At 44.9% G+C, this 22235-nt stretch overlaps 3 protein-coding genes across 6 annotated transcripts in view; 1 reads left to right on the top strand and 2 right to left on the bottom strand.

The window, feature by feature from the left end:
- ankrd6b (ankyrin repeat domain 6b) overlaps nt 1-2994 on the top strand; it is a 44175-nt gene extending 41181 nt beyond the window's left edge. For both annotated transcript variants that reach the window (XM_015013174.2, XM_015013173.2), the window contains exon 16: nt 1065-2994. In XM_015013174.2, the coding sequence (XP_014868660.1) occupies nt 1065-1612 (548 nt within the window). In that variant the 3' untranslated portion in view covers nt 1613-2994. The remainder of the gene's footprint in view (nt 1-1064) is intronic.
- Nucleotides 2995-3194: 200 nt separating this feature from the next.
- lyrm2 (LYR motif containing 2) lies at nt 3195-6407 on the bottom strand. Of its 2 annotated transcripts, none has more exons than XM_088001681.1 (4): nt 6350-6407; nt 5112-5218; nt 4899-5039; nt 3195-3467 (listed from the first exon to the last, which is right to left on the bottom strand). In XM_088001681.1, exons 2-4 carry the CDS (start codon nt 5151-5153, stop codon nt 3387-3389), a joined length of 264 nt encoding a protein of 87 aa, XP_087857807.1. In that variant the 5' UTR covers nt 5154-5218; nt 6350-6407; the 3' UTR covers nt 3195-3386. The 2 variants fall into 2 exon arrangements, with proteins under 2 accessions (XP_087857807.1, XP_087857806.1); XM_088001680.1 differs by lacking the exon at nt 6350-6407 and adding an exon at nt 6180-6322 and having other exon boundaries at nt 5112-5198.
- A 270-nt stretch (nt 6408-6677) lies between these two features.
- The window catches only part of mdn1 (midasin AAA ATPase 1), a 64216-nt gene continuing 48658 nt past the window's right edge, over nt 6678-22235 (bottom strand). The window contains exons 71-102 of one of the 2 annotated variants that reach the window (XM_015013167.2): nt 22120-22229; nt 21959-22032; nt 21670-21853; nt 21422-21566; nt 20596-20742; nt 20394-20520; nt 20188-20293; nt 19369-19484; nt 18095-18490; nt 17785-18011; nt 17531-17668; nt 17060-17244; nt 16741-16902; nt 16513-16650; nt 15619-15754; nt 15351-15523; nt 15140-15271; nt 14763-14904; nt 14105-14394; nt 13863-14018; nt 13190-13291; nt 12915-13110; nt 12591-12761; nt 12136-12287; nt 11934-12023; nt 11044-11159; nt 10730-10904; nt 10472-10545; nt 10259-10373; nt 10052-10118; nt 8383-8525; nt 6678-8315 (exon numbers count right to left, since the gene is read on the bottom strand). In XM_015013167.2, coding sequence (XP_014868653.2) covers nt 8130-8315; nt 8383-8525; nt 10052-10118; nt 10259-10373; nt 10472-10545; nt 10730-10904; nt 11044-11159; nt 11934-12023; nt 12136-12287; nt 12591-12761; nt 12915-13110; nt 13190-13291; nt 13863-14018; nt 14105-14394; nt 14763-14904; nt 15140-15271; nt 15351-15523; nt 15619-15754; nt 16513-16650; nt 16741-16902; nt 17060-17244; nt 17531-17668; nt 17785-18011; nt 18095-18490; nt 19369-19484; nt 20188-20293; nt 20394-20520; nt 20596-20742; nt 21422-21566; nt 21670-21853; nt 21959-22032; nt 22120-22229 — 4871 coding nt within the window. In that variant the 3' untranslated portion in view covers nt 6678-8129. The remainder of the gene's footprint in view (nt 8316-8382; nt 8526-10051; nt 10119-10258; nt 10374-10471; nt 10546-10729; nt 10905-11043; nt 11160-11933; nt 12024-12135; nt 12288-12590; nt 12762-12914; nt 13111-13189; nt 13292-13862; nt 14019-14104; nt 14395-14762; nt 14905-15139; nt 15272-15350; nt 15524-15618; nt 15755-16512; nt 16651-16740; nt 16903-17059; nt 17245-17530; nt 17669-17784; nt 18012-18094; nt 18491-19368; nt 19485-20187; nt 20294-20393; nt 20521-20595; nt 20743-21421; nt 21567-21669; nt 21854-21958; nt 22033-22119; nt 22230-22235) is intronic. The other variant, XM_015013168.2, reaches the window with a different exon arrangement.

Raw genomic sequence — 22235 nt, 5'->3', positions numbered from 1 at the left:
TTGGGGAGAGGATGTTGGTGTGAGTGTCACAAACCTTGGGAGCTTATTTATTATTTATAACTTAAAGATAAGAACCTTCTCTGTGCTCAGGTTCATCTCAGTAGATGAAGCACTTCATGTGCTTTGTGAGTGCAGGTGTTGTCAGAAATGCATCATCAGGTTTACATTAGTTGGGATTAAACATTTTCTCACCTTCCCATTATTCTAGTGCAGGGATGCTCAAGTCCAGTCCTTGAGAGCTACCATCCTGCAACTTTTAGAAGCATCCTTACTCCAACAGACCGGGATCAGCTCTGAACAGGCCTGGTAAAGAGCCATTCATTTGATTCAGGTGTGTTGGAGCAGGGAAGCATCTGAAAGTTGCAGGATGGCAGCTCTGGAGGACTGGACCTGAGCTCCCCTGTTCTAGTGGATTCTCTGGTCCCAGAAGTTCCTGTATGACTCTCTGCTGTCTCATCCTGCAGTGACCTGGCTGAGCTGAGCCACAGTATCCTTGCCTTTGTGCAAAGCTCTATAATGCCTCAGCACAGATGAGTTATATAAGTATCTCATTCAGCTTTATTTGGACACACTTCTCCTTTTAAAACATCAGAAATTAGAAGGATATTAGAATACAGGATCCACTCTGTGGATCCTAATTCTGATCCTCCTGGATCACTCAACACACACTTCAATGCCTCAGCACAGAAGACACATCAGTAAGTTAGACCTCTGATTCAAATGTAGGACTGCAGTTTGACGCCACTGCTTACAGTCAAAACAAAAAGAAATTCTATTAAAATTAATTGAAGTAATTTCAAACAGAAGAACTACAACTTTTAAACTAAGCTACACACTGAACTGGGACTTTGTTCAGCTTTACATCCCTAAAACCTACAATGCACTGATAAATGTACACCAATAAAGTGTTACTAAAACTAGATGAAAACATGAATTGAACGTTTTTAATAACTCCACAAAACAGGATTTCTGATCAGATGAACTTTGTCAGCTTACCCCAAATGGATTAATAGTTAATGGTTGCATGACGGTTGACTAAACTAATCCTTTCCACCTCCAACCAGATGGTGAGAAGGAGCATAAGACAGAGGCTGCAGCACTGTCGTCTGTCCAGGTGGTCCGGCCTAAGGAACGCTCTGCAGACGCTCAGAGGAATAAACAGAACCTGCAGAGAGCGGGCCTGGCAGACCCAAAGGCTGCTGGGAGACCGAGGCACAGAGCCAGCAGCCTGTCTCCTGCCACAGGGCGGCGCTGCAGCAGCAGAGACGTAGAGAGAGGCCGAGTCAGAGCAAGGCAGCATGAAAAGCATGCAGGCGGCAGGACCAGGTCAAGGGGAGACACAGGGGTCCGGACTATGGAGCTGCTTAAAGACCTCTCTGGTGGGCCGTCCTTTGCTCAGGAGAGGGACAGCATGCACGCTGTGGAGGTGACCCAGTACTTCTTCGAGGCCGTGTCCACCCAGATGGAGCGCTGGTATGAGAGGAAGGTGCAGGAGGCCCGCTGGCAGGCCAACCAGAGGGCTCAGGCCGACAAGGCTGCTCTGGTCCAGAGGATCGCTAACCTGGAGGAAGAGCTCCGTGTTCTGAGGACAAGTCGCCATGACGACTACTAACGCGCCTCTTCAGAACATTCTGGTCTTCCAGGGGGTGGGGCTGCCTGGAATATTCAGCACCTCCATCCATGTGGGGCTGATTGTTATTGCAGAACTGAGCAAATGACTTAATGTGTACATATTGAAAATAACATTCTTATGTTCTTAACATAAAGATGCTATGTGAAGAAGCACAGCATCTTCTTCATATAGCATCCTTGAAATCCACTATGGATCATAGAACATACTATGACCCCTAGTGTTCACTATGACCCCTAGTGTTCACTATGACCCCTAGTGTTCACTATGACCCCTAGTGTTCACTATGACCCCTAGTGTTCACTATGACCCCTAGTGTTCACTAGTGTTTGCTATGATCACACCATCATGCCTGCTGCCTGCTGGATTCAAACAGATAAGCTATGATGTATTTATAACACTGAATGTGGAAAAAACCTGGTGGATTTCCAGCCATTTGTTTTACTGCATAGTGACTTTTATTAAAGCTGTAGAGTTAACACACAGATTGTTGAAGACTAAAAAAAATATGTTTAAAATGCCACTGATGTAATTAATCTGCTGTTTGCTGGATGAGACAGGAAGGAAGCCCACAGAACACATCATGGCATTACTGAAATAGTAACAGCTTTTTTCTCTAGTTATGTGAAATATTAGACATACATGGAGGATCTTTACATTTAAGCTAAGCATCTCCTAAGCATGTCATTAGTTGGGATTTTAGATGTAGTGATTTAAATATAACCCCAGAAGTAGAACATTCATTTTTTATGTCATTCATCCTTTTTAATCAAGTGCACACTCAGGGAATCCAGGGGAAATTCATCAGAAGAATAATGGATCTTTGTCTTTTTGTAAATGTTTCCTTTTATATGAGCTTGGTATTCAGAAGGAGAAACCGTTCTGAGACTAGAAACGGGTGTTTTGTCCCTTACTGAGAGTTGTGCATCCTGCAGAGGTCTGACTGCAGTCCTCCAGGGCCGCTGGCATGAAGTGTTACATGTCTCTCTGCTTCAGCATACCTGGCTCCATCATTAGCAGAGTCGTGTAGCTTGACTGCATGCAGTCAAGCTACACGACTCTGCTACATCTGAATTAAAACTGCAGATCTACATCTGCAGTTTTAATTCAGATGCAGGATGTAGGACACTTCTAAATGTTGCAGGACTCTGGTCTTTCAGTCTGCAGTGGTCAGTTTGAGACCCCAGAGCAGAACTTCCTTCAGTGACCTGGTTCTGTACCTCATAATGCTATTTTAGTGTATCAGGTAACCTTCAATGTAGTTAAGTATGAAGACCCTACTGTGTCTTCATACAGAGTGTTTGCTGTTTACACTGAGGTCATAGCAATTTGGCTTTCATAATAAAACATTAAGTAGATATCGACATGGGTGGGATTCTTTGTGAACATGAAACGTGATAAATCTCTTCTGAAGCTCAGCTAAGTGTTTGTTTATGGTTGAATGTGTTGCATGAAGAACAGCTGCAGTGTTACTTTCTAATGTCAATTTTCCCTTCATATGAATAATGCATTCTGATCACGATGCCAGAAAACATATGTTATGATAAAAAAACAGCATTGCAGCTGTGTGTGATAGTTTCTTTATTGCCTTTTTAATTTACATGAAATACCTGATTGGCAGATGCTGCACTGGACTCGTACACGGACGTCATGAACACACAGGGCCACCAGGTGGCGTATCATACTGTCAATCCAACTGAAATCCTGATTTCCTTCACTGAAGAAAAGTAAAGAACACTCCTGAAGAATGCAGAGGTCAGCTTTTCGCTAGCAACAGAGACTTCTGCAGCTCCTCCAGGTGGTTGGTGGCCTGTGTGATCATCATGCGGATAGCATCCTGAGCCAATGAGAGAGAGAGACCCGAGATCAGTGCAGCCCACAGACCTGATAATTGGGTCTTATTACACCATCAAGTGGACACCATCAGATAATCATACTTTATTAATCCCAAAGGGAATTACACAGGATTTCACTACAGACTGTCCGAAGAAAGACAGACACAGAATACATGAGCAGACGAGTGTCTGAGGCTGCAGCCTTTTATTAGAGAAATATAATCCATTAGGACGGATGAGGAGGAAAACATGAAGAATGTGTGCATGGCAATAATAAAGTCAGCTATCTTCCTGATTACATTTCTGTATTAAAAAGTTTTTTTATGGTCTTTTTTATAGTATTCTTTGACAAACAGAACTGGGTTTTCATTATCTCTAAGCCTTTATTAAAATTACAAAGCACTGACGTTCACAATAAAGTTATGCTGAAAAACTATGGTCAGCAGGGGGCTCCCTATGTTTTTTTGGTTTAGTCCCAGGTCGTCTTTGTTCTAGCTGGGTTTGGACCCACCTGGACATAAACCGGGTCTGGACAGTGACAGACTAGAAATTTATTAAAATGGTTCTCTCCTGCTAGAGCCAGATAACGTCATGACTTACATGATGTAACAAAGTGGTATAACTAAAGATTTAATAAACTCAATTAATTTTACTCAAATAATCCACAGTCCTACTCACTCTTATCTACATACGTTAGACCTCGTGCTGCTGACATACAGCATTACCTGTGAAGACACAACAGTAACCCTTTGCTGTTTGACCATTTTTAATAACCTTTGAGTTTAACTCAGTACTCAAAACCTGAGAGAAAAATGTATAGAAGATCTTTATCAGATAAAGCTGCTAGAACCTTTAAAGAATCTGTTCCATGTTTAATTTCCTCTGAATCTCATAGAAACAGATGGAGGGAGAAATTTAAGTTCTAGTCCTTCTGAAATTGACGTTCTTGTTCATAGTTTTACTTCCTCATTAGACAATGTGGTCACCTTAAGAAGAATAGAATTATCCAAAGGAGGTTGGCTCCTAATTCAGATCTGTGTGCTTTGAAGAAGAACGATAGGAAGTTTGAGAGAAAATAGTGCTCTTTATATCTAGATGTGTAACTTGGAAAAATAGTTTACACTGTATAAAAGACTCACCAAGTTAGAACATTGTATTAATCATCATTAATAGAGAAAGATAGAAATAATCCTAAGTTTCTCTTTAGTAAACAAACATCTCTCAATTTTCATATTTATGATGAACTATTGCTGCTATTAATTCCACATATTCTTTTTGACACATTTCTGTGCTTACTTATATTTTGAATCCAACTGTACTGGAATTAATCTATTGACTATGGTATATGAATCGGACTTGCTTGTCTTGTAAAATGAGGGGCTGAACGCATGATGAGTCCGTTATGAAACGGAAAAGCTAACAGTCTGAAGAACCTGGTTGGTGGCGTTCTTGTTCCTCTTGAATTCCTCCCTGGCCCAGTCTCTCAGGTACTTCCTGTCCGCCTCGTCCGGAACCTGGCGGATGGTCCTCAGCATGCTTCTATAAACTCCCAGAACCTTCTGCCTCTGTAGAAACTGACACACCAGCTGCTGTTAGTTCCCACCGGTCAGCTCCCAGGCTCAGAGTCGGTCTCAGTTCGGGGTTACCTGCTTTAAAGAGAGCGCTGCTGGCGGTAACCTGGAGCCCATCTCTGCCCAGGTGGAAGCAGACAGGTTGCCGTAGTCCTGGGGAGGCTAACCATAGACATAATATAAGGATAGACGCCTCATGGACCGCTCTCGCCTATAGTCGCTGACGAGATTTAGGGCGGCCATCTTGGAGCGGTACTCCACTCCACTCAGCCTTGTGTGTTTAGCAGGCACAATGACGTATCAGCGGATTTAATCGATCATAACACACTTTTTGTTACTGGAAACCATATTCAAACATCTATCAAAGCAACATTTATAAACAATTGTATTTTTTAAGTATGTTTTTAATACATAGTTCATCATAGTTAAATATGCTTAGTGGCTATAACAATAGAAAAGGAATGGAATATTCTGATATCGATGTATGAAGAGCATATTACAAAGCACACAGCCGTTCATAATTTATTTAATAAATTATTTAGTAATATCAATACATATTTTATATAACTATGCAAACACTAATAAATAAAGATTAATAATGGCACAAATAAATAATGATTAATACTGAATTATATATATATAAACATGTATTTATATATATATGTATGTTTTTCAGCCGACGAGTCCAAAATCCGATGTGAGATTCATCCGTGCTGCAGTGAATCCGTCTCTCTTTATAGATTTCTCCCTCTTCTTCCTCACATCGTGTCTTTAGGAAACTTTCAAAACAAAAACGGAAGATTTAGGATGTATCTTACTTTTGACAGTGAAAGAATATAAATAATAGTCTTTACCACCTGTGTAAACTTTGCCGGTGAATGTTATAACACATAATATAAGTTTTATAATATGTGTTATATTGTTTCATTTCTAATACAGGCTCTTGTGTCAGATAGTCTAAGTCAATGTTAGAGAATATATTTTTTTTAGATTTACGGAATCTCAGTTAGCCTTCATAGCGGGGCTGAACCCGTATTACACCAAGCACTGTAGCTAATATTAGCTGGTATCTCGCCGGTGGACATAAATACAGTAAAGTAATATTCTAATCACAATATATACACAATAATATGTCCATCTTACTTGTGAAACGTTGTCTGTGGAGCCCTCGCATCAATAATCCATCGACCAGAACAACAATATCCCTCAGTGCTGAGGCATCTTCTGCTGTTTTGATTGAGCAAAGTAGGAGGATATACCGCTCCAAGATGGCCGCCGTATTTCCTGCGCCGGAGCGGTCCATGAGGCGTCTATGCTTATATTATGTCTATGAGGCTAACAGCTGCTTCACCGGACTCTGGAGGAATCGCTCCCTTTGGTACAATAGCGCCAGCTACTGGATTGGAGGTCAATCATGATATAACAGGAAATCACCTTTCTAATAAACTTGTTCAAAAATGACTAAAGTCCTCAATTTTAGTTTAAGGTTAGTTAGTTCAAGGATTTTTGAAGCATCACGAAGGTCACGATGCTCTGTAAAGGGGTGGAGCAGAGGACTGTATCCAGTCTGCGTTGACCTTTTTGCAGAGCAACATATGAAACTGGGATTTCAACAAAAAGGCACACTCCATGTTGAAACAGTTTTGAAAACGGGTTAAACTGATTTTATTTCAGAAAAAAAAAACAAACAAAAAAAACACATAACCTATGAATTAAAGTGCCCTGAAAATGTTCTTGAACTTACCTTCGTTACCTCTGGTTACACTTATGTTTTTTTTATCATTAAAGTCATTTATTGGTCTAAAATAATAAATCCTTACAATGATTCTGAGACGTATGAGAACACGATTCCTCTCTTATCAGAGAAGAAAAAGAAACGTTTTAGAATCATCAAAGAACACAATACTTCAGTCTGAAGCTCACACTTTGCACTGTTTATCACCCCATGGGATTCCATCAAGAATTTATACATTTGCTCTTTATTTGCCAAAGTTACCTGACATAATCTGTTCCCCTCCATAACATGGCAACAAATTCATTTATCACATAAATGGATGTTACATCTAATGACTTTTGAGACTTTGAGACCTTCTTTCCTGTAGTTACCTTTCCTGTAGAAATCCCCTGTTGAAAGAAACTCAGATCAGGCAGACCTTCAGTTCATAGATAAATTTCAATTTGGCAGAAATGGCGATTATTTGTAGAATTTGAACACTTTTGATTGACTGTTCTGCAGAATTAGCCATGTATGCATGTAATAACTGTTAGCTTTGTTTTCTAGTCTTCTGCTACTCCTGATAATTACTGGTCATGTAAAAATGCACATTAAATCAAAAGAAGGTGATGAGAAAAACAGCAAGTTTTTTGCTCTTAGAGTCACTGAACAAAATAATTAATGAGTTAATTGTTCTTATGAGATCAACACTTACCATAAAACATTTAGATTTTCTCAGATATGCAGGTAGAAGTGAGGAGTCAGTTTTAGCTTCTCTGAAGAGGACAAATTTATAGTTTAACCAAATTCATATTCTTTCCATAAAACTTTATTATGATAGATTAAAAATAATAGTAAAATAATTATCTACCAACATGGAGCAGATTTGTGTTGCTCCTCTGCCAGGTGAGAGAAATGTGGCACAACCTTTAAACCTCTGATCTTTACATCATTCACATTAGCAGGTAAATACATAAAACTGAAATATTTCACATCAGAAACGTCTCACATTTGTCCTGTCAGTATGTGGCTTTCCTTCCAAACAATAGCTGAACAAAGTGTTTAAACACAGCTTGTGCATCCTGATGGTGTTCCCCAAGGCACATGATTAGGTCCCCTGACTGTCCGTCCCCACATACTGTGACCCAGTGAAGACATGGACAGTCTTGTCCACACAGCAGCTTGACCCAGTCTAACATCTGAGTCTGTCGTCTTCAGAACAGTTGTTCCATCTTTGCTAAAAATGTTAGATGTTGAAGATTCTAACATGAAACATTATCATGACCTGCTGTCACACTGGGGAAAACAACAGGCGGAAGGCACATGGTCAGAGGGCCTGCTCTGCAGGTTCCAGCAGTTAGACGCTGCTTCTGGCCTTCCTATTGGTCAGCAGCTGTGATGAGCTCAAACCACTGCCTGAGCGCGTCGCTCAGTGTCTCCGGCAGGGCGTTGACGTCCCGCAGGATGACGTAGAAGGGGAAGGGGAACTCGTCCATGTAGGAGCGGATCTCTGGCAGCTCTCCTGGCCCTTTGAAGATGGGCACCTTGATGTCCAGGATGGAGTCCTGCAGCACAGAACAGGGTTAGTATTCATTCTACAGAGGACAGAAGGGTCGGTTGTCATGCTCTCACCCGGGTGTTGGGGTTGTCCAGCACCACGAAGATCACAAAGATGTTAGCTGTGCGTGCTCCCTTCACAGCTGCCACCACGCGCTCCTTGCCCTCCAGGAACAGTCCCCTGCCGTCAGACACGATGAGCAGCAGCTGGGCCGTCTCTGAGGGTCATCAGGAGTCAGTATGAATCATGATTTTCTGACTACAGAAGCTGATCACGCTGCAGTGAAAAGCAGCATTTTGCTCCTGCCTTTATCAAACACAATCCTGACACACCATCTCGTTTAAAGTCAGCAGCTGTCACAAAGCATTAATCAGGCTTTTATTACCATCAGGCTATTGAATATTATTATTAGTGCACAGGTCTTGTCCTGGTGTTGGTTGGACATTTTAAGGTGATCCAGTTGTGGTGGATGATTTACCTTTATAATTTGAACACAAGACCTTCTTCCTGAAAGGCATCAGTGAAGAACTGCTCCAATCTCAGCCGTCTCTTTTGTTACTGAATGGATACTGACAGTCATATTTAATATGAATATTTAACAGCCCCATTGGATTCCCATCTCATTCACATCAACTATAAAATACTCCTTCTAACTGTCAAAGCAGTTCACAACCTCCCCTCCATATCTTTTGGACCTCCTTCACATGGGGTCACCCCCTGTACCCTCAGATCCTGTTCTTCTGTTCGTCCCCCTGCCCGTCTTGTTCCTACGGTGAGCAGAGCATTCAGCTACTCTGCTCCCACCTGATCTTTGAAACATAGACTGTTTTCCATACTTCAAGTCCAAACTCAAACTCATCTGTTTCAAGTAGCTTACACTCTTTGACTGCAATTGCATTGTCTGTTTAAATCTTGTTTTGTACTTAAGTTTAACTATGTATTTTTTATTTTTGTTGGCTCTAGTGGCCTTTATTTGAAAGTAGTTCGACAGGAAAGAGGCCAATCAGAGAGGGGAAGACATGTGGCGAATGTCACCAGGCCGGGAATCGAACCTGCGACCACCGCCATGAGGACTAGGGCCTCAATATTTGGGTCGTGCTTTGCCCCTGCGCCACCACAGCAGCCCTAACTATGTATTTTGATTTTGTGTTTATGTTACATTATGTAAGGTGACCTTGAGTGTCAAGAAAGGTGAATACAAATAAAATGTATTCGTCAGCAAAAACACAAGACTGCGAACTTCTTCTTATTATTATTATTCAGTAATGACTGGTCCAGTAGGGCTGCACAGTGGCGCAGTTGGTAGAGCTGTTGCCTTGCAGCAAGAAGGTTCTGGGTTTGATTCCTGACCCGGGGTCTTTCTGCATGGAGTTTCCATGTTCTCTCCGGGTACTCTGACTTCTTCCCACAGTCCAAAAACATGACTGTCAGGTTAATAGGCCTCTCCAAATTCTCCCTAGGTGTGTGTGTGCATGCATGGTTGTTTGTCCTGTCTGCCTCTGTGTTGCCCTGTGACAGACTGGCGACCTGTCCAGGGTGACCCTGCCTCTCGCCTGTAATGTTAGCTGGAGATAGACATCAGCACCTCCCAACCCCACGAGGGACAAGGGTGTATAGAAAATGAAATGAAATGATTGATTGATTGATTAATTGATTAATAAATAAATAAATAAATAAATGGATGGATGGATGGATGGATGGATGGATGGATGGATGGATGGATGCAGTGTGATGCTGGTTTACCTGAGCTCAGAGATCCTGGAATTTGCTGTCGTGCTGAGAGAAACATCTTAGTAGACGTCTCCAAAAACTGCAGAAGGGAACAGAGAACCAGTCAGGCTGCCATCCCAGAATCTACAGGGCTCCAGAGCAGCTGACCTCCAGCTCAGACAAAACACACAAAAACACAGGACTGCGAACAATCCTCAGAGCCGCTGGGGAAATTCCAACCTGAGCTATCCTGGTCTTCTTCTGTTGGAACTGACAGAGGCGCAGAATGCGAGCCCCCGACTCGTCGTTAAACTGCTGTTGGAAGGGATGCAGCAGCTGCATCTGCTCCCCAAAGCTACACACAGGAGGAGGAGACAGGACTCTTATCAGCTTCACTTTTACATCGAACCAAAACATTTGTTCCTCCGTATAGGCCAACAGCAGTAGCGTCACCTGCACACAGACACCTGGCCGACCTCCAGCAGAGTGAGAGCGTTTATGATCACTGACAGGGACTCAAATGCCAGCTGGAACACACAGAGGAAGCACAGAGAGTCATAATGTTACATGACGCTGTCAAACGATTGGACCGTTTTGGGTTCAGAGACAGGAAGCACTTTGAGTGCATCCTCCTTTCTAATGAAGTTTTTTTCCCAGCAACAAAAAGTTGTGAGCTCAGATAAAGTCACGTCTGCAGTCGGGGTCGTGTACCTGTTTGGAGTGGTTGTCCACCATGCTGGAGGAGTCATCCACTGCTAGACAGATCTGGTACTCTCTCTTGCTGGGCTTGGTCCTCCTCAGCCAGATCTTGTCCTTTCTGAACTGACTAGCAATGTAAGGGATCACCTTCCTCATGTTCAGCCGCTTCCCTGTGCGGTAGTCCCCTCTGAGGACCAGCAATGAGAAAACACACACACACGCGCACACACACACACACACACACACACCCATCATCAACACATGGTCATCTCAGGGTTCTGGCCCAGCAAAGAGACAATACATCCATCCAGAGAGTGTGTACTGACCGAAGCTTGGCAGCCTTCGTGGGCTCCAGGATGAGGCGCAGCTGCTCACACAGGGCAGAGGAGAGGGCAGAGGTCAGGGCCTGGTACTGGAGCCACATGGAAGCTGCTGCAGCCTCCTGGAACCAACAGAGCAGCAGGGAGAGTCTGAGCTGCAGCAAACACCAACACCTTCTCCACATTCAGATGCCACGCTGCATTAGAACAGAACTAGCCTGGTAGAAATCAGACCTCCAGAGGCTCTGGGCTCTCATATGTTGAGAAACGATGCTTCCTGGAGGAGTGGACTGTATTCAGGTTTGAAATTTTATCCAGTCACTAACATTTGCCTGCGACATGTAATGTGTCAGTTTGATGGTAAGAAGCTTACTGGAAAAAATGTGAATTATATGTCAAAAACATATAATACACACAAACCATATGATGTGTGTATTGATGCATTCCCTCTGGAAGAAATTGTATTGCTTATGGTTAGATTTGTATTATGGTTATTTTTTTATATTAGTATTATTATGTTATATGTTATTACATATTTATTATTATGTATTATGTTTGTATTTATTTTATTTGTATTATTAACATTTAATGGAGTAGCTTATCAATTAATAAGGAATTTTCCCTTGGAATCAATAATATTCTCTTCTCTTCCCTGTTAGAGGATGTGGTAAAACCACCAGAATCTCTAGTTAGTCTGAACTTCCTGCTTCCTGAAATGCTAACAGAAGCTCACTGGTGACCTTGTTGTCAGATTAATTTGTGAGATGAGGACAGGGTGTGGGGGTTTTGCCACCCCGTTTGTACATGTCAGGTGTACATGCTCAGTGGTCAATGTGTAACACTTGACCCCAGGATGCTTGTCGTTAGTAGAGGTGAACCAGCTGAGAGTGCCTCACCTCCTCCTGGGTTCCTGGAGCCAGCTGACGCCAGGCCTCCAGCTGCAGCTCCATCTCCCTCCTCAGCTCCTCTGGGTCTCGCTCTGTCTTCTACAGAAACATATCTGAACTTAATAATAACTACTTCTTACAGTATTGTCTGAAGTTATTAGATTTTGGGGCATTGATGCTTCTGGACAGGAAGCAGCGGTCAGAGTTCTACCTGCTCAGACAGCAGCAGGACAGCAGGAGCCGTGTGAATGGTGGATTCAGAGCTCCTGGTGGATCGTTCTTCCTCTCCAGGAGGCCATCGCTCCTTCAGCCTCTCATCTTCCTCATCCTGCCTCTGTTGCTCAGTCTCTCCGCTCTCCACACCTGCACAATGATAACATGGAGGCTGAAACTGGGCAGAAGGAGGGAGAGGAGCCTAACACACCAGGCTGGATTCTGATCCATCTGTCTGATGGATGACGCAGCTCGCATCCGGACCGGACCTGGACTGGACCAGAACTGAAAAAGAACAAAAACAAGGACCGGACCAGACCAGAACCAGAACTAGAACCGGACAGGACCAGACCGATCTAGAGCCAGAGCCACGTCAGAATCAGACCAGAACTGAACCAGAATTGGTTCCAGAGCCAGGCTCAATATTCGGGGTCAGGAGGAGGAATCAGGAACCTTTCTGGGAGAACTTGGAGGTCTCCAGCTGCTCCGGCTTCAGCTCCTCTACATCAGCAGACTGGAGCTGTTCCTCCTGGTCCTCTGTCTCCATGGCAACATCATCATTTCCATCTTCATCCTGATCCTTCAGAGGTCCTGTTGCCTTCTGTTGCTCTGCACTGGCGACATCTGAAAGCAAGCATCAGAGGGTTCCTGAGCTCCAGAGCACTGTGTGTGTGTGTGTGTGCGTGTGTGTGTGTGTGTGTGTGTGTGTGTGTGTGTGTGTGTGTGTGTGTGTGTGTGTGTGTGTGTGTGTGTGTGTGTGTGTGTGTGATCACTGACCAAAGGTCTGGGAGTCATAGGCCGTCTCCCCGGGTCGGATGTGTTCGTACAGGTCTGAGTCCTGCTGGCCGTCTGCCTGCCTGCTCTCAGAGCACTCCTGGCTGCTCTCTGCCATTCGCAGGCGCTTGTTGACGCGCTCACTGTAATCCCCCGTCGAACGCTCATTATCCGCTTGGCCTGGTTTCCTCTTAAAGCTCTGAAACAAGAAGTGGAAGAACCTCGTTCCAACTGAACACCAACATGGAGAACAGCAGAGTGGGATGAAAGAGAAGTACCTGAGTCTGGCTCTGAGTCTGCTTCTGAGAGGCCATCCTGGCTGTCAGCTTGGACTGGTGGCCTTCTGATTGGCTGGCATCAGCTGAACCGCTGCCACACTCCTAGAGGAGGAAACAAAAAACCAAGCAGGAAATCCAAAGAAGCAGGCCTGTATTAGTGTCACTTTAAGTTCACTCTACATTTCTCAAACTGTTAATCCCTCAGTCTTGATGTAGCCTGATGATTCGGTTGTCTGACATGCAGCTTTACATTTGACTGTTCTGAAGAGGAGACCATGTCCTCTTGTGGACTGGAAGCTGAGGCTGCAAACTGAGTCATGTTTGATAGTTGGTGTGAGATGTTTGTGCTAATTTTCTGTCTTGAATCCTATTAAAAAACTACGCATGTGCTCCTCTCAGTCAGTTGCTAACACCAAGTTAAAAGACATTGATATCTGAGGCAGAGAATCCATCTGCCTCCTACTCAGGATCAGGAATTTCAGAGACCAGAAATCTCAATCAGCTGTAGAAGAACCAGATATGTTTTATTTTAAATAAAACATGTTTGTTTTTAATAGATATGTTACACTCTGATCAACTGACTGCCCAGTTGGTCAGAGTGCAGACTGTTTTCATGTTCTATAACAATAAGGTTGATATTTGCCCCAGTCAGGGGCAGCTGGTGGAGCGTTACCTCTTTAGCCTGATCTGTCTCTGCAGCGGCGCCGGCCAGCTCCACAGCGGAGTCACTCTGAATGTTCTGCTCTCCAGTCTGACCGTCTGCACCGTGCTCCTTCCTCTCAGCAGAGCTGGGCCGCTCATCATCTTCACTCTCAGCTTCATCCTCCTGCTGGACGACCCAACAAAAGACCCAAACAACGAGGCTGTTAGCAGCTCTGGGTTCTGTCACACAATCAACTCTGATTGTACTCAGACCTTAGGTTTCTCTCCGCTGTCATCTCCAGCAGCTTTATCTTTTTCTTCCTGTGCTTCTCTATTCTCCTTCCCCTCCTTTTCTTCTTCTTCATCAGCTGCCTCTTCTTCCCCTTCCTGTTTCTCATGTCCTTTCTCGTCCTCTTCCTCAGGTTTGGGTTCCTGGTTCTGTTCTTCGTCTCTCTGGTTCTCTACCTCAGCTTCTCCTGACTCTTGTTCCTCTCCATCTCTCTGTTCTTCCTCTTTCAGCTCCACCTCCATGGCCTTGTCATCGATGTCTAACGGGTTTTCATCTGAAAAGTCCAAACAGTCAATAAGTCATTCACTATTTGTAGAAATAGGACAAACAGGACATTTAAGAATGAAAAATGCTATTAGTCTTACATATTAAACAAATGGAAAACTTAAAATAGTTCATATTAGAAGATTTTTGTTCAGCTAGCCAAGTCCTGAATAAAATTCTGATCCTAATAAATGGAAAACAAATCAAGAGAATTTTTAAACGCAAACATAAGACTGATCTGTTGATCTGGATTCCTAAAGGAAATTGCAGATAATTGAAGTCAAAATAATTAATATAGTACAGTCAAAAGTTAGAAAGTAGCAGAACATGAGTGACAACACACTCATGTGTTTAGACGTTGAGCAGCAGCTTCCTCACCATCACCATCCTCATCATCATCTCCTCCAGCCTCTTCCTCCTGGTCCAGGTTGAGGTCATCAGGCAGGTCCATGGCCTCTGGTTCTGGTCTCTGCTCCTGCTGACCGTGGTATGGGTCCACCTCATTCTCATCAAACTCTCTCTGGAAGCCAGAGGAACACACGTTAGTTTGGACTGCTGTTATTATCCCGAGCTTTTAAAAAGAATGAGACCTCTGGGCTTCTAACAAATGTCTTGAAGTTTTTGTTGTCTTCCATCTTGAAGACAGCAAACTGATTTATCTTATCATATTTCTGCCCAACTGATTCTCTGGTTCTGATATGGAGACGACAGGGCGAACAGGAAGTAGTGAACAGCTGGAGGGGATGTGAGGTCACCTCGTCTCCTTGCTCACAGATCTTCTCCGTCTCCTCCTCATGCTGCTCTCCATCCTGGTCCTGACTCTTCTTGTCCCTGTTGGAGTCGGCTGCATCCAGGTTGTCCTCTTTGGCCACCAGCTCAGATTCTCCCTGCAGGAGGACAGAGGACAACATGGACATGAAGGTGTGTGAACAACCGTCTCACACACACCCTGAGACCCCCTGATACCTGGTCCATGCCCTGTCCAGACTCCTCGTCCTTCTCACTGCCTTCCTCTTCATCCTCATCTTCATCATCCCCCCACATTCTCTCATCCAATGTGTCTGTCTGACCTTCTCCCAGGTCTCCCATCTTTTTGTCCAGTTCCTCTTCCTCCTCTTCATCAGACTCCTTGTCTTCAACTATAAACATGCAGAGAGGCCTGCGGGTCAGTCACAGCATGTCCATAGCCAGAGACGTGTCCTGGAAGACACATCTGTCCCCACGTTCAACTCACCGCCTTCATGCTCGTCCCCATCATGAACTCGTCCATCAAAGTCTTCAGACATTTCGATGCCGTTGTCCTCTGACTTGATGTTTTCTTGATTCTGCTGCTCTTCCTTCTCTGCTCCCTCCTGGAAGGAATCCTCCACCTGCAGGAACAGGAGGATCAGAGATTAGCCTGCAGGGACACGATGGGGCCCGGCCCTCATGATGGGACCCCCCTCAGGCTGCACAGCTCAGGATTACAGCTCAAAAACACAAACAGTAAAAGTTCCCAAAAATCGCTTCCATAAACATCACAGCTGTCAGCCTGGGTTCCCCCCAAATACATAACTAATAAGCTATCTGGAACAGTTCAGGTCAAAGGTTAATAAGGGAATCCTCCAGGATAGGAATGAATATTCTGTCCCAACCTGGGACTGATCAGAGGACAGAAGGATGTGAAATCAGATGAACACAGTATGTGATATGATCTTTTTCTCACTTTCTTTTCTTAAAAAGAAATTCAAAATGACAGAAAATATTTGACTTCTATTCAGTCATTCCTTCTGGGATCTGATCTGTATTCAAGGTCCAAATAAATACAAGCTATAAAGACGATGATGGCCTCGGGCTGACGTCACTCTCAACTACAGACACACAAGTTGGTGAAAAATACATCCTGATTTTCCTAAAATTAAATCTTTAAAAACAGAACAATTTGTTTGAAATGGATTAATCTTCCCTGGATGCAGGTAAGATTTCTGGAGCCTTATCATCTTTTTCTTCCCATGCTTCTCTATTCTCCTTCCCCTCCTTTCTTCATCTTCATCAGCTGCCTCTTCCTCGCCTTCCTGTTTCTCAGGTACAGCCCAGTATCCATGGTTGTGCCATGGATACTGTCCATGTGAACTTAGTTTCTCGTCACCTGGTCTTCATTCTCGATCTTGTCGCTGACGTCCTTGATGCCATCTCCGTCTCCGATGCCTCCGCCCTCGTAGTCATGGAACTCTGTGGCTCCGTCCGCGTCGCCTCCGGGCATCAGCTCCTGAGGCAGACAGAACCCCTGCAGGGACACCAACACAGCGGGTCAGTTCTCCCACTGAGCTCCCTTCCTGCTGGCTGAATGCTCCGTCACACACTGGGCCCACTGCACCTTCTGGGCCAGCTGGATGAAGATGCTGGACAGCACAGACAGCAGCTTGCCTGTGCTCCTGTGGACTGTGAGCAACACAGAGAGGAAGTAGCGGACCAGGTCTGAATAGACCCCCAGCAAGGGCAGGAACCGGACCAGCGCCCTGCAGGCCTGGTTCACCTCCTGGAACACAGGAAGCACAGGGATCAGGACACCAGTAGAACCTGCTGACATCATGTTCCATCTGGTATCAGAACCAGATGGGCATCAGAAATCAGAGACAGCAGATGATTCTGATCAGTCTTTCTGTTTCCTGTCTGTTGCAGCACTCAGCGGGTACCTGCAGCTGTGAAGGGGGACAGGAGTCTCTGTGTCTCCTCACACAGCCTAGCAGCTTCGTCACGGCAACGCTCACACTGCCAACAGACAGAGCCTCCACCTCAGCTTCAAGCTCCGCCTCCAGAAGCCGGGTCAGGTGACCAGGCTTCAGCAGGTCCTCCACAGGCTGGTCCTCCTCAGCTCCGTCTGAGCCACAAACAAGAAAAAGGACTGATTTATGTGGATGTGTGTGCGCACGCGCGTGTGTCTGTTTCATTCATCTTCAAATATAACGTTAAAGTATTAGAACATTACCACTTTTACAATGCCAAGTGCTGAACTCCATAATCGTCACACATAATTGGTATTAGACCAGAGTCTCAAAGCTCTGGTCTAATCTTGGACTCAGACCTGGAGCCTGGTTGGACCTGGACGCTCTGGTCCAGTCCGGTCCCAGTCTCAGGTCCATCAGAGACCAGAGACTTATGGTCACCTGTCTTTGGCTCTTCCTGTGTCTGTCTTTCATCCTCAGTCGTCCTCCTTTTCACCAGTCTCTGGACAGCATGCAGCAGGGTGCTGATGTTGGCCTCCAGCTCAGCAGAGAAGAAGCTCCAGAAAGTAGACTGCTGACCTGCAAACAGAACCAGAGGAGAGGATTCCAGTCTGTCGACAGGCCATCATGTGTGACTGACAGGAAAAGCACATGAGGTGTGTGTGAGAGCAGAAGCAGGTGAGGTGTGTGCTGACCGGTGGACACGGGCCCCGGGGACAGCAGCTGGCTCCTCCAGCTGGTAAACTCGGTGATGGCTGTCTCCACCTGTCCTCGGACGTAGTTCAGACTCTGTCTTATGGCGGGCTGGGTGTTGGCCCCATCCTCCCCGGTTGCCGGGGAAAACAAGCTCTCTATGCTGCTCATCTGGGCTGCCACGCCTCCTAGCTGCTCCATGGCTGAACAGCAGATGGTAAAGGTGCTCCTGAGGGGAAAACCAAAGGAAACAGATCTGTGTTCAGTTTTTGTCAGAGTGGTGGGACTAAAGGTGTCTGCATGATGCTATACCAGGAGAAGAGGATGGACCCAGAAGGGCCCAGCTGCTCCTTCACACTCTGACTGTCCTTCAGCATGGCAGTGACCTGCTGCTGCAGCCGGGTCCAGCCGGGGTCTCCCCTCCTCAGCAGGCAGCCAGGGGGCTGCTGCTGCACTGCCAGTGGGGAAGGGCACATTAGGGTATGGCGACTGCTGCTGGTGCCCGTCTGCTCCCTCTGCTGGGGTTCTTCAGGACAACACTGGAGTAACCAGGACAGTTGTTGCAGAAGGGTGGCACTCTGAGCAGCCAGCCCCCGGCCTCTTCTGAACCAGTCCTGCAGAGAGTCCTGGGGGGGCAGGCAGCAGTCCCCAACCTCACTGTGGCTCTGGAGGTGGGCCTGCATGTCCTGGAGGCTGGCAGACAACTTCCTGGACCAGGGAGAGGGAAAAGGGGGGGGACAGCAGAGTGGTGAACCAAGAGCAGTGTAAATGAAAACGGTCCATGATGCAGGAAGCAACAGGAAACCTAATGAACTCAACCAGTCAGGCAGTACTTGGTGTGTGTGATGTTTGCTGGGGAATGGTTATTTTACCAGAACTTTAAACCTAACCAGGTGAGAGTGAAACATCTGTGATCTTGACTAGTGGATAACCTTGACCTTGCTGTACATCATGTGGTCATGTGCACATTGTCTCTTTGGACTGTTCTCTCATTCATTAGAAGAAACACAGATGTGATGATCTGAACCCCTTCAATCCACCCACACACTTCAGTTCAGCACCATCCTGGAGCTGAACTTATTCTAGACTTTATCTTGTTTTTATCTTTGCGTATCATGTCGTGTTCTTAGAAGTTGAATGCGTTCAGACTATATTCTATGGTACATGCAGCCTTATACATGCTTAACTAGAACCACAGTGGTTAATATAAAGCTGATGTCTCTTCTTTAGGTTCTGTGGATGTGACACTGCCTGATCCAGATCAATTCAGAACTAATCCTGCTATCTGTTGCATAACCCAGTGTATTAGAGTGAAGTCAGTTATAGAAATCAAATTTAACATGATTGATAACCAGCAAGAAGCAGAGAGGAAGTCTGCCTGCTCAGCAAAGGCTCAAGATGAGAATCAGCCTGACCCTTCAGAGGTCAGTCAGGCCTGTGATGTTTTTATGTGTCTGGAGCAGTTAGAGCTTTATATTATCCACCTTTACTTGACCTTTTCTTGGACTTGCAGAATGTTCTCAGAATGTGTGGGTGTGTTGTGTTTCCTGTTTCCATTCCATTACTCCAGCTCAGCAAGGCCTCACCTGAGGGAAACCCAGTGTTGGGTCAGCTGGGCCAGCCGATGCCTCTGTCTGAGCAGCAGCTTGAAGAGGTGGGAGGAGAAACCTCTGCAGCGCTCTATGTTCCCAACACCGAGCTCCTGTAACCATGGAGATGCACAACACAGGACAACAGCAGGAGATCAGTGCTGGTCTAACAGAACAACATGTCCAGCAGTCTAAAGCAGTCATGGGTGAACAACCTTTTTTAGTAAATTAGGAAGTGTTTATTGTATTCAAAGAAACATCTGATGTATTAATAAAGATTCATCTGCAAGACTGCTTAGTGTCAGAACAGTTCTTGGGCTGTATAACACACGCGTACAAACAAAAAAATTGTGAAGCTCTATTTTGTGCACAAGTCCGGATGTATAAAACTGAACGGCTCTCTCTGCTCTCTCCATCAGCTTCCTTAAAATTCCCACCTGTAGAACAGAGTGAGCTCTTTTGTTTGAAACCAAACTGCTGCTCACAAACATTCGCTTCTGACCTAAGCCCACCACTCATCCCCACAGCTTCCTTGTGTCAATTCCTTTGGCATCTTGATCGTAGGATCTTGGAAGGTCTTGCTCACCCTTGGCAGTCATCAAAAACTCTACTGCCACCTCTCCTAGACACGTCATACCTCCACAGCTACATCAACAGCTGGATTAGTTTGTAGTGTTTGTTGAAACAGCAGTGTTGCTGTGGACTGACCGCTTCATCCAAACATCTGAGACTCCATAAAATCTGCTCATTTTATCAGATGTCCTCACATTACCATGAACACACATCAGAAGCTGAGACTTCTGATGTGTGTCTCACCTTTGAGGCGTGCTGGAGAGCGGTTCGCAGGGCCATCCTCCTGGCCCATGAACGGTAGAAGTATTTCTGGCATCCTTCCCAGGCTCCCAGTAACTCTGTAAACAGCCTGCAGCATCAGGTTTTGGGAGAAATGAGCAACTTGGACAAAAGAACGGAACACCTCTAGGCACGCTGTGTGTGTGTCTTTGTGAATCAGTTGTGCTTACACACGCTCAGGCTGACCCTGGGTCTTCACAGCAGAGAGAGCGGTGGTCATCTCTAGCGGGTGCATGCAGAGGGTGCTTTCTGGGTCAGCAGTTCTGTTCCACATCAGCCCTTTGCGGTACGACAGGCCTAACCGGGACAGAAACAGCTTCAAATTAGCAGAAGTGAGACTGGCTGAGGGAAAATGATAAAGAGGAAACAAACCTATTTCAGAGAGCATCTTGAACAGGTCAGACAGAGCTCTCTGCTTTTGCTGAAGGATGTGCTTGACCTCCATCTGCTGCTTTTCTTTGGCTGTTGCTGTGTCTATGCTGAGGCTCTGCAGGTCCCGTAGGTTGCTGATTATCTCACCTGAATCAGACCAAGAATTAAACAACAGCAGCAAATAAATATGGTATTTGCAAAAAGGTAAACAAATTCAATTAACCCTTCCATGCATGAATTATGATCCTTTATGTCAGGATTTTTTTCAGTGTTTTTGATTTCTTAAAAGGAATAAAAAATGGTGGGGGAAAAATTTTTACACAATTTTTTTTTTTTTTTTTTTAGGATTTTTTTTTCTAGATGATCAGTTGTAATTTTCTCCAAATACAAAGGTATTTGGAAAACACATCAGTATCATTCGTCTTCAGGTGTTATTTGGTGTCACAATGTTTTTTTGGGTTTTTTTTACCTGCAAGAGTCCTCTACAGTAGGAGGAGAGACTGGATATTTATGAGTTGCTATTTTTCGTCTGTCTGCCATATTGGATTTAACAAAAAATTTCTTGCACTTGCGGTGGATGGACAGTAGTTGATAGTGTATTGTATGATGCACTAGTGTCCACTTCAGTGGTCAGTATGCATTTATAACATAAAAATCCACAAGAAGAAAATAGCTAATAAATGGCTGTCCACTGCAGTGACTGCTATGCATGAGAAGGATAAAGTAGAAATAATAACTAGATTCCATACATTTGTAATGATCTAAATGATATTAACAGTACATTTAGTCAAACCTAACCTGTATTTTGCAGAAACAGGAATCTTACCAGTAAAACAGTCCAGATCTTCAGCCAGTTCAGGTACAGATGTTCTCTTCAGCAGCTGGATGCTCATCTTCTTCATCTTCCGGAACAAAACAGGCAAACGGGCCTGTAAGGAAGACGATCCAGCACCTTGCTCCAGGTCCTCATTCTAAAACATATTTATGGTAAAAACAGTGAAAACAAATATGGGATTAGCAGGTCAAAGAGCTGAAATCACAGTCAGAGGGTGTCTTGGTGTTTGGGGCGTTTACCTGAAATTCTCTGCCCTGGCCAGGTATGGCGCTCTTCAGCGCCTGATGAACCCTCTGGATGGGAGCGTCCCCTGACCCTGCAGGCTCTGGGTCCCAGCCTGAACTGCTTCCTTGTTCCACCAGCGCTGCTAGACAGGGTCCACTCAGAGCGTCCTCAAACCTCTTCACAAACTTGAAGAGAGTGCTAAGAGAAAGCAGAGCACAGAGAGGAGTTGGCAGACCATCTATAATCCATAATCCATAATCAATAATCGGATTAAATCTGAGCCCAGGTTCTTATGCACCATACCGCTGCGTCTTCTCCACTGATTGCTTGATGGACCAGTAGCTGACATCATTCCACTTGGAAATCTTGACAAAGTCCTGAGAAAGAAGGTGGAGTTCATCAGGGGCATTTACAGGGTCTTTGAAAAGTTACAAGGGCATGATGGGAAATGAATGCTTTCATACTTTGAGCTCCTTCTCAATGGGCTGTCTGAGTTGAAGTATCTTGCCCTGGACAGACTCAGAGAACTGGCTGTAGTACTGATGAAGGTTCCACAGAAGCCGGGACAGAGACTCTGGAA

The sequence above is a fragment of the Poecilia mexicana genome, unplaced genomic scaffold, assembly GCF_051168715.1.
Source record: "Poecilia mexicana isolate PSO_F unplaced genomic scaffold, ASM5116871v1 scaffold_21, whole genome shotgun sequence".
Taxonomy (NCBI): Eukaryota; Metazoa; Chordata; class Actinopteri; order Cyprinodontiformes; family Poeciliidae; genus Poecilia; species Poecilia mexicana.
This window is presented reverse-complemented; position numbering and strand designations above follow the sequence as displayed.

Coding starts and splice junctions, on each gene's coding strand:
- lyrm2 (XM_088001681.1), bottom strand. CDS start 5,153: ATGGGCTCCAGGTTACCGCCAGCAGCGCTCTCTTTAAAGCAG. Junction 5,040..5,111: donor CAGCGCTCTCTTTAAAGCAG/GTAACCCCGAAC, acceptor CTGGTGTGTCAG/TTTCTACAGAGGCAGAAGGT. Junction 3,468..4,898: donor ACAAGAACGCCACCAACCAG/GTTCTTCAGACT, acceptor TCATTGGCTCAG/GATGCTATCCGCATGATGAT.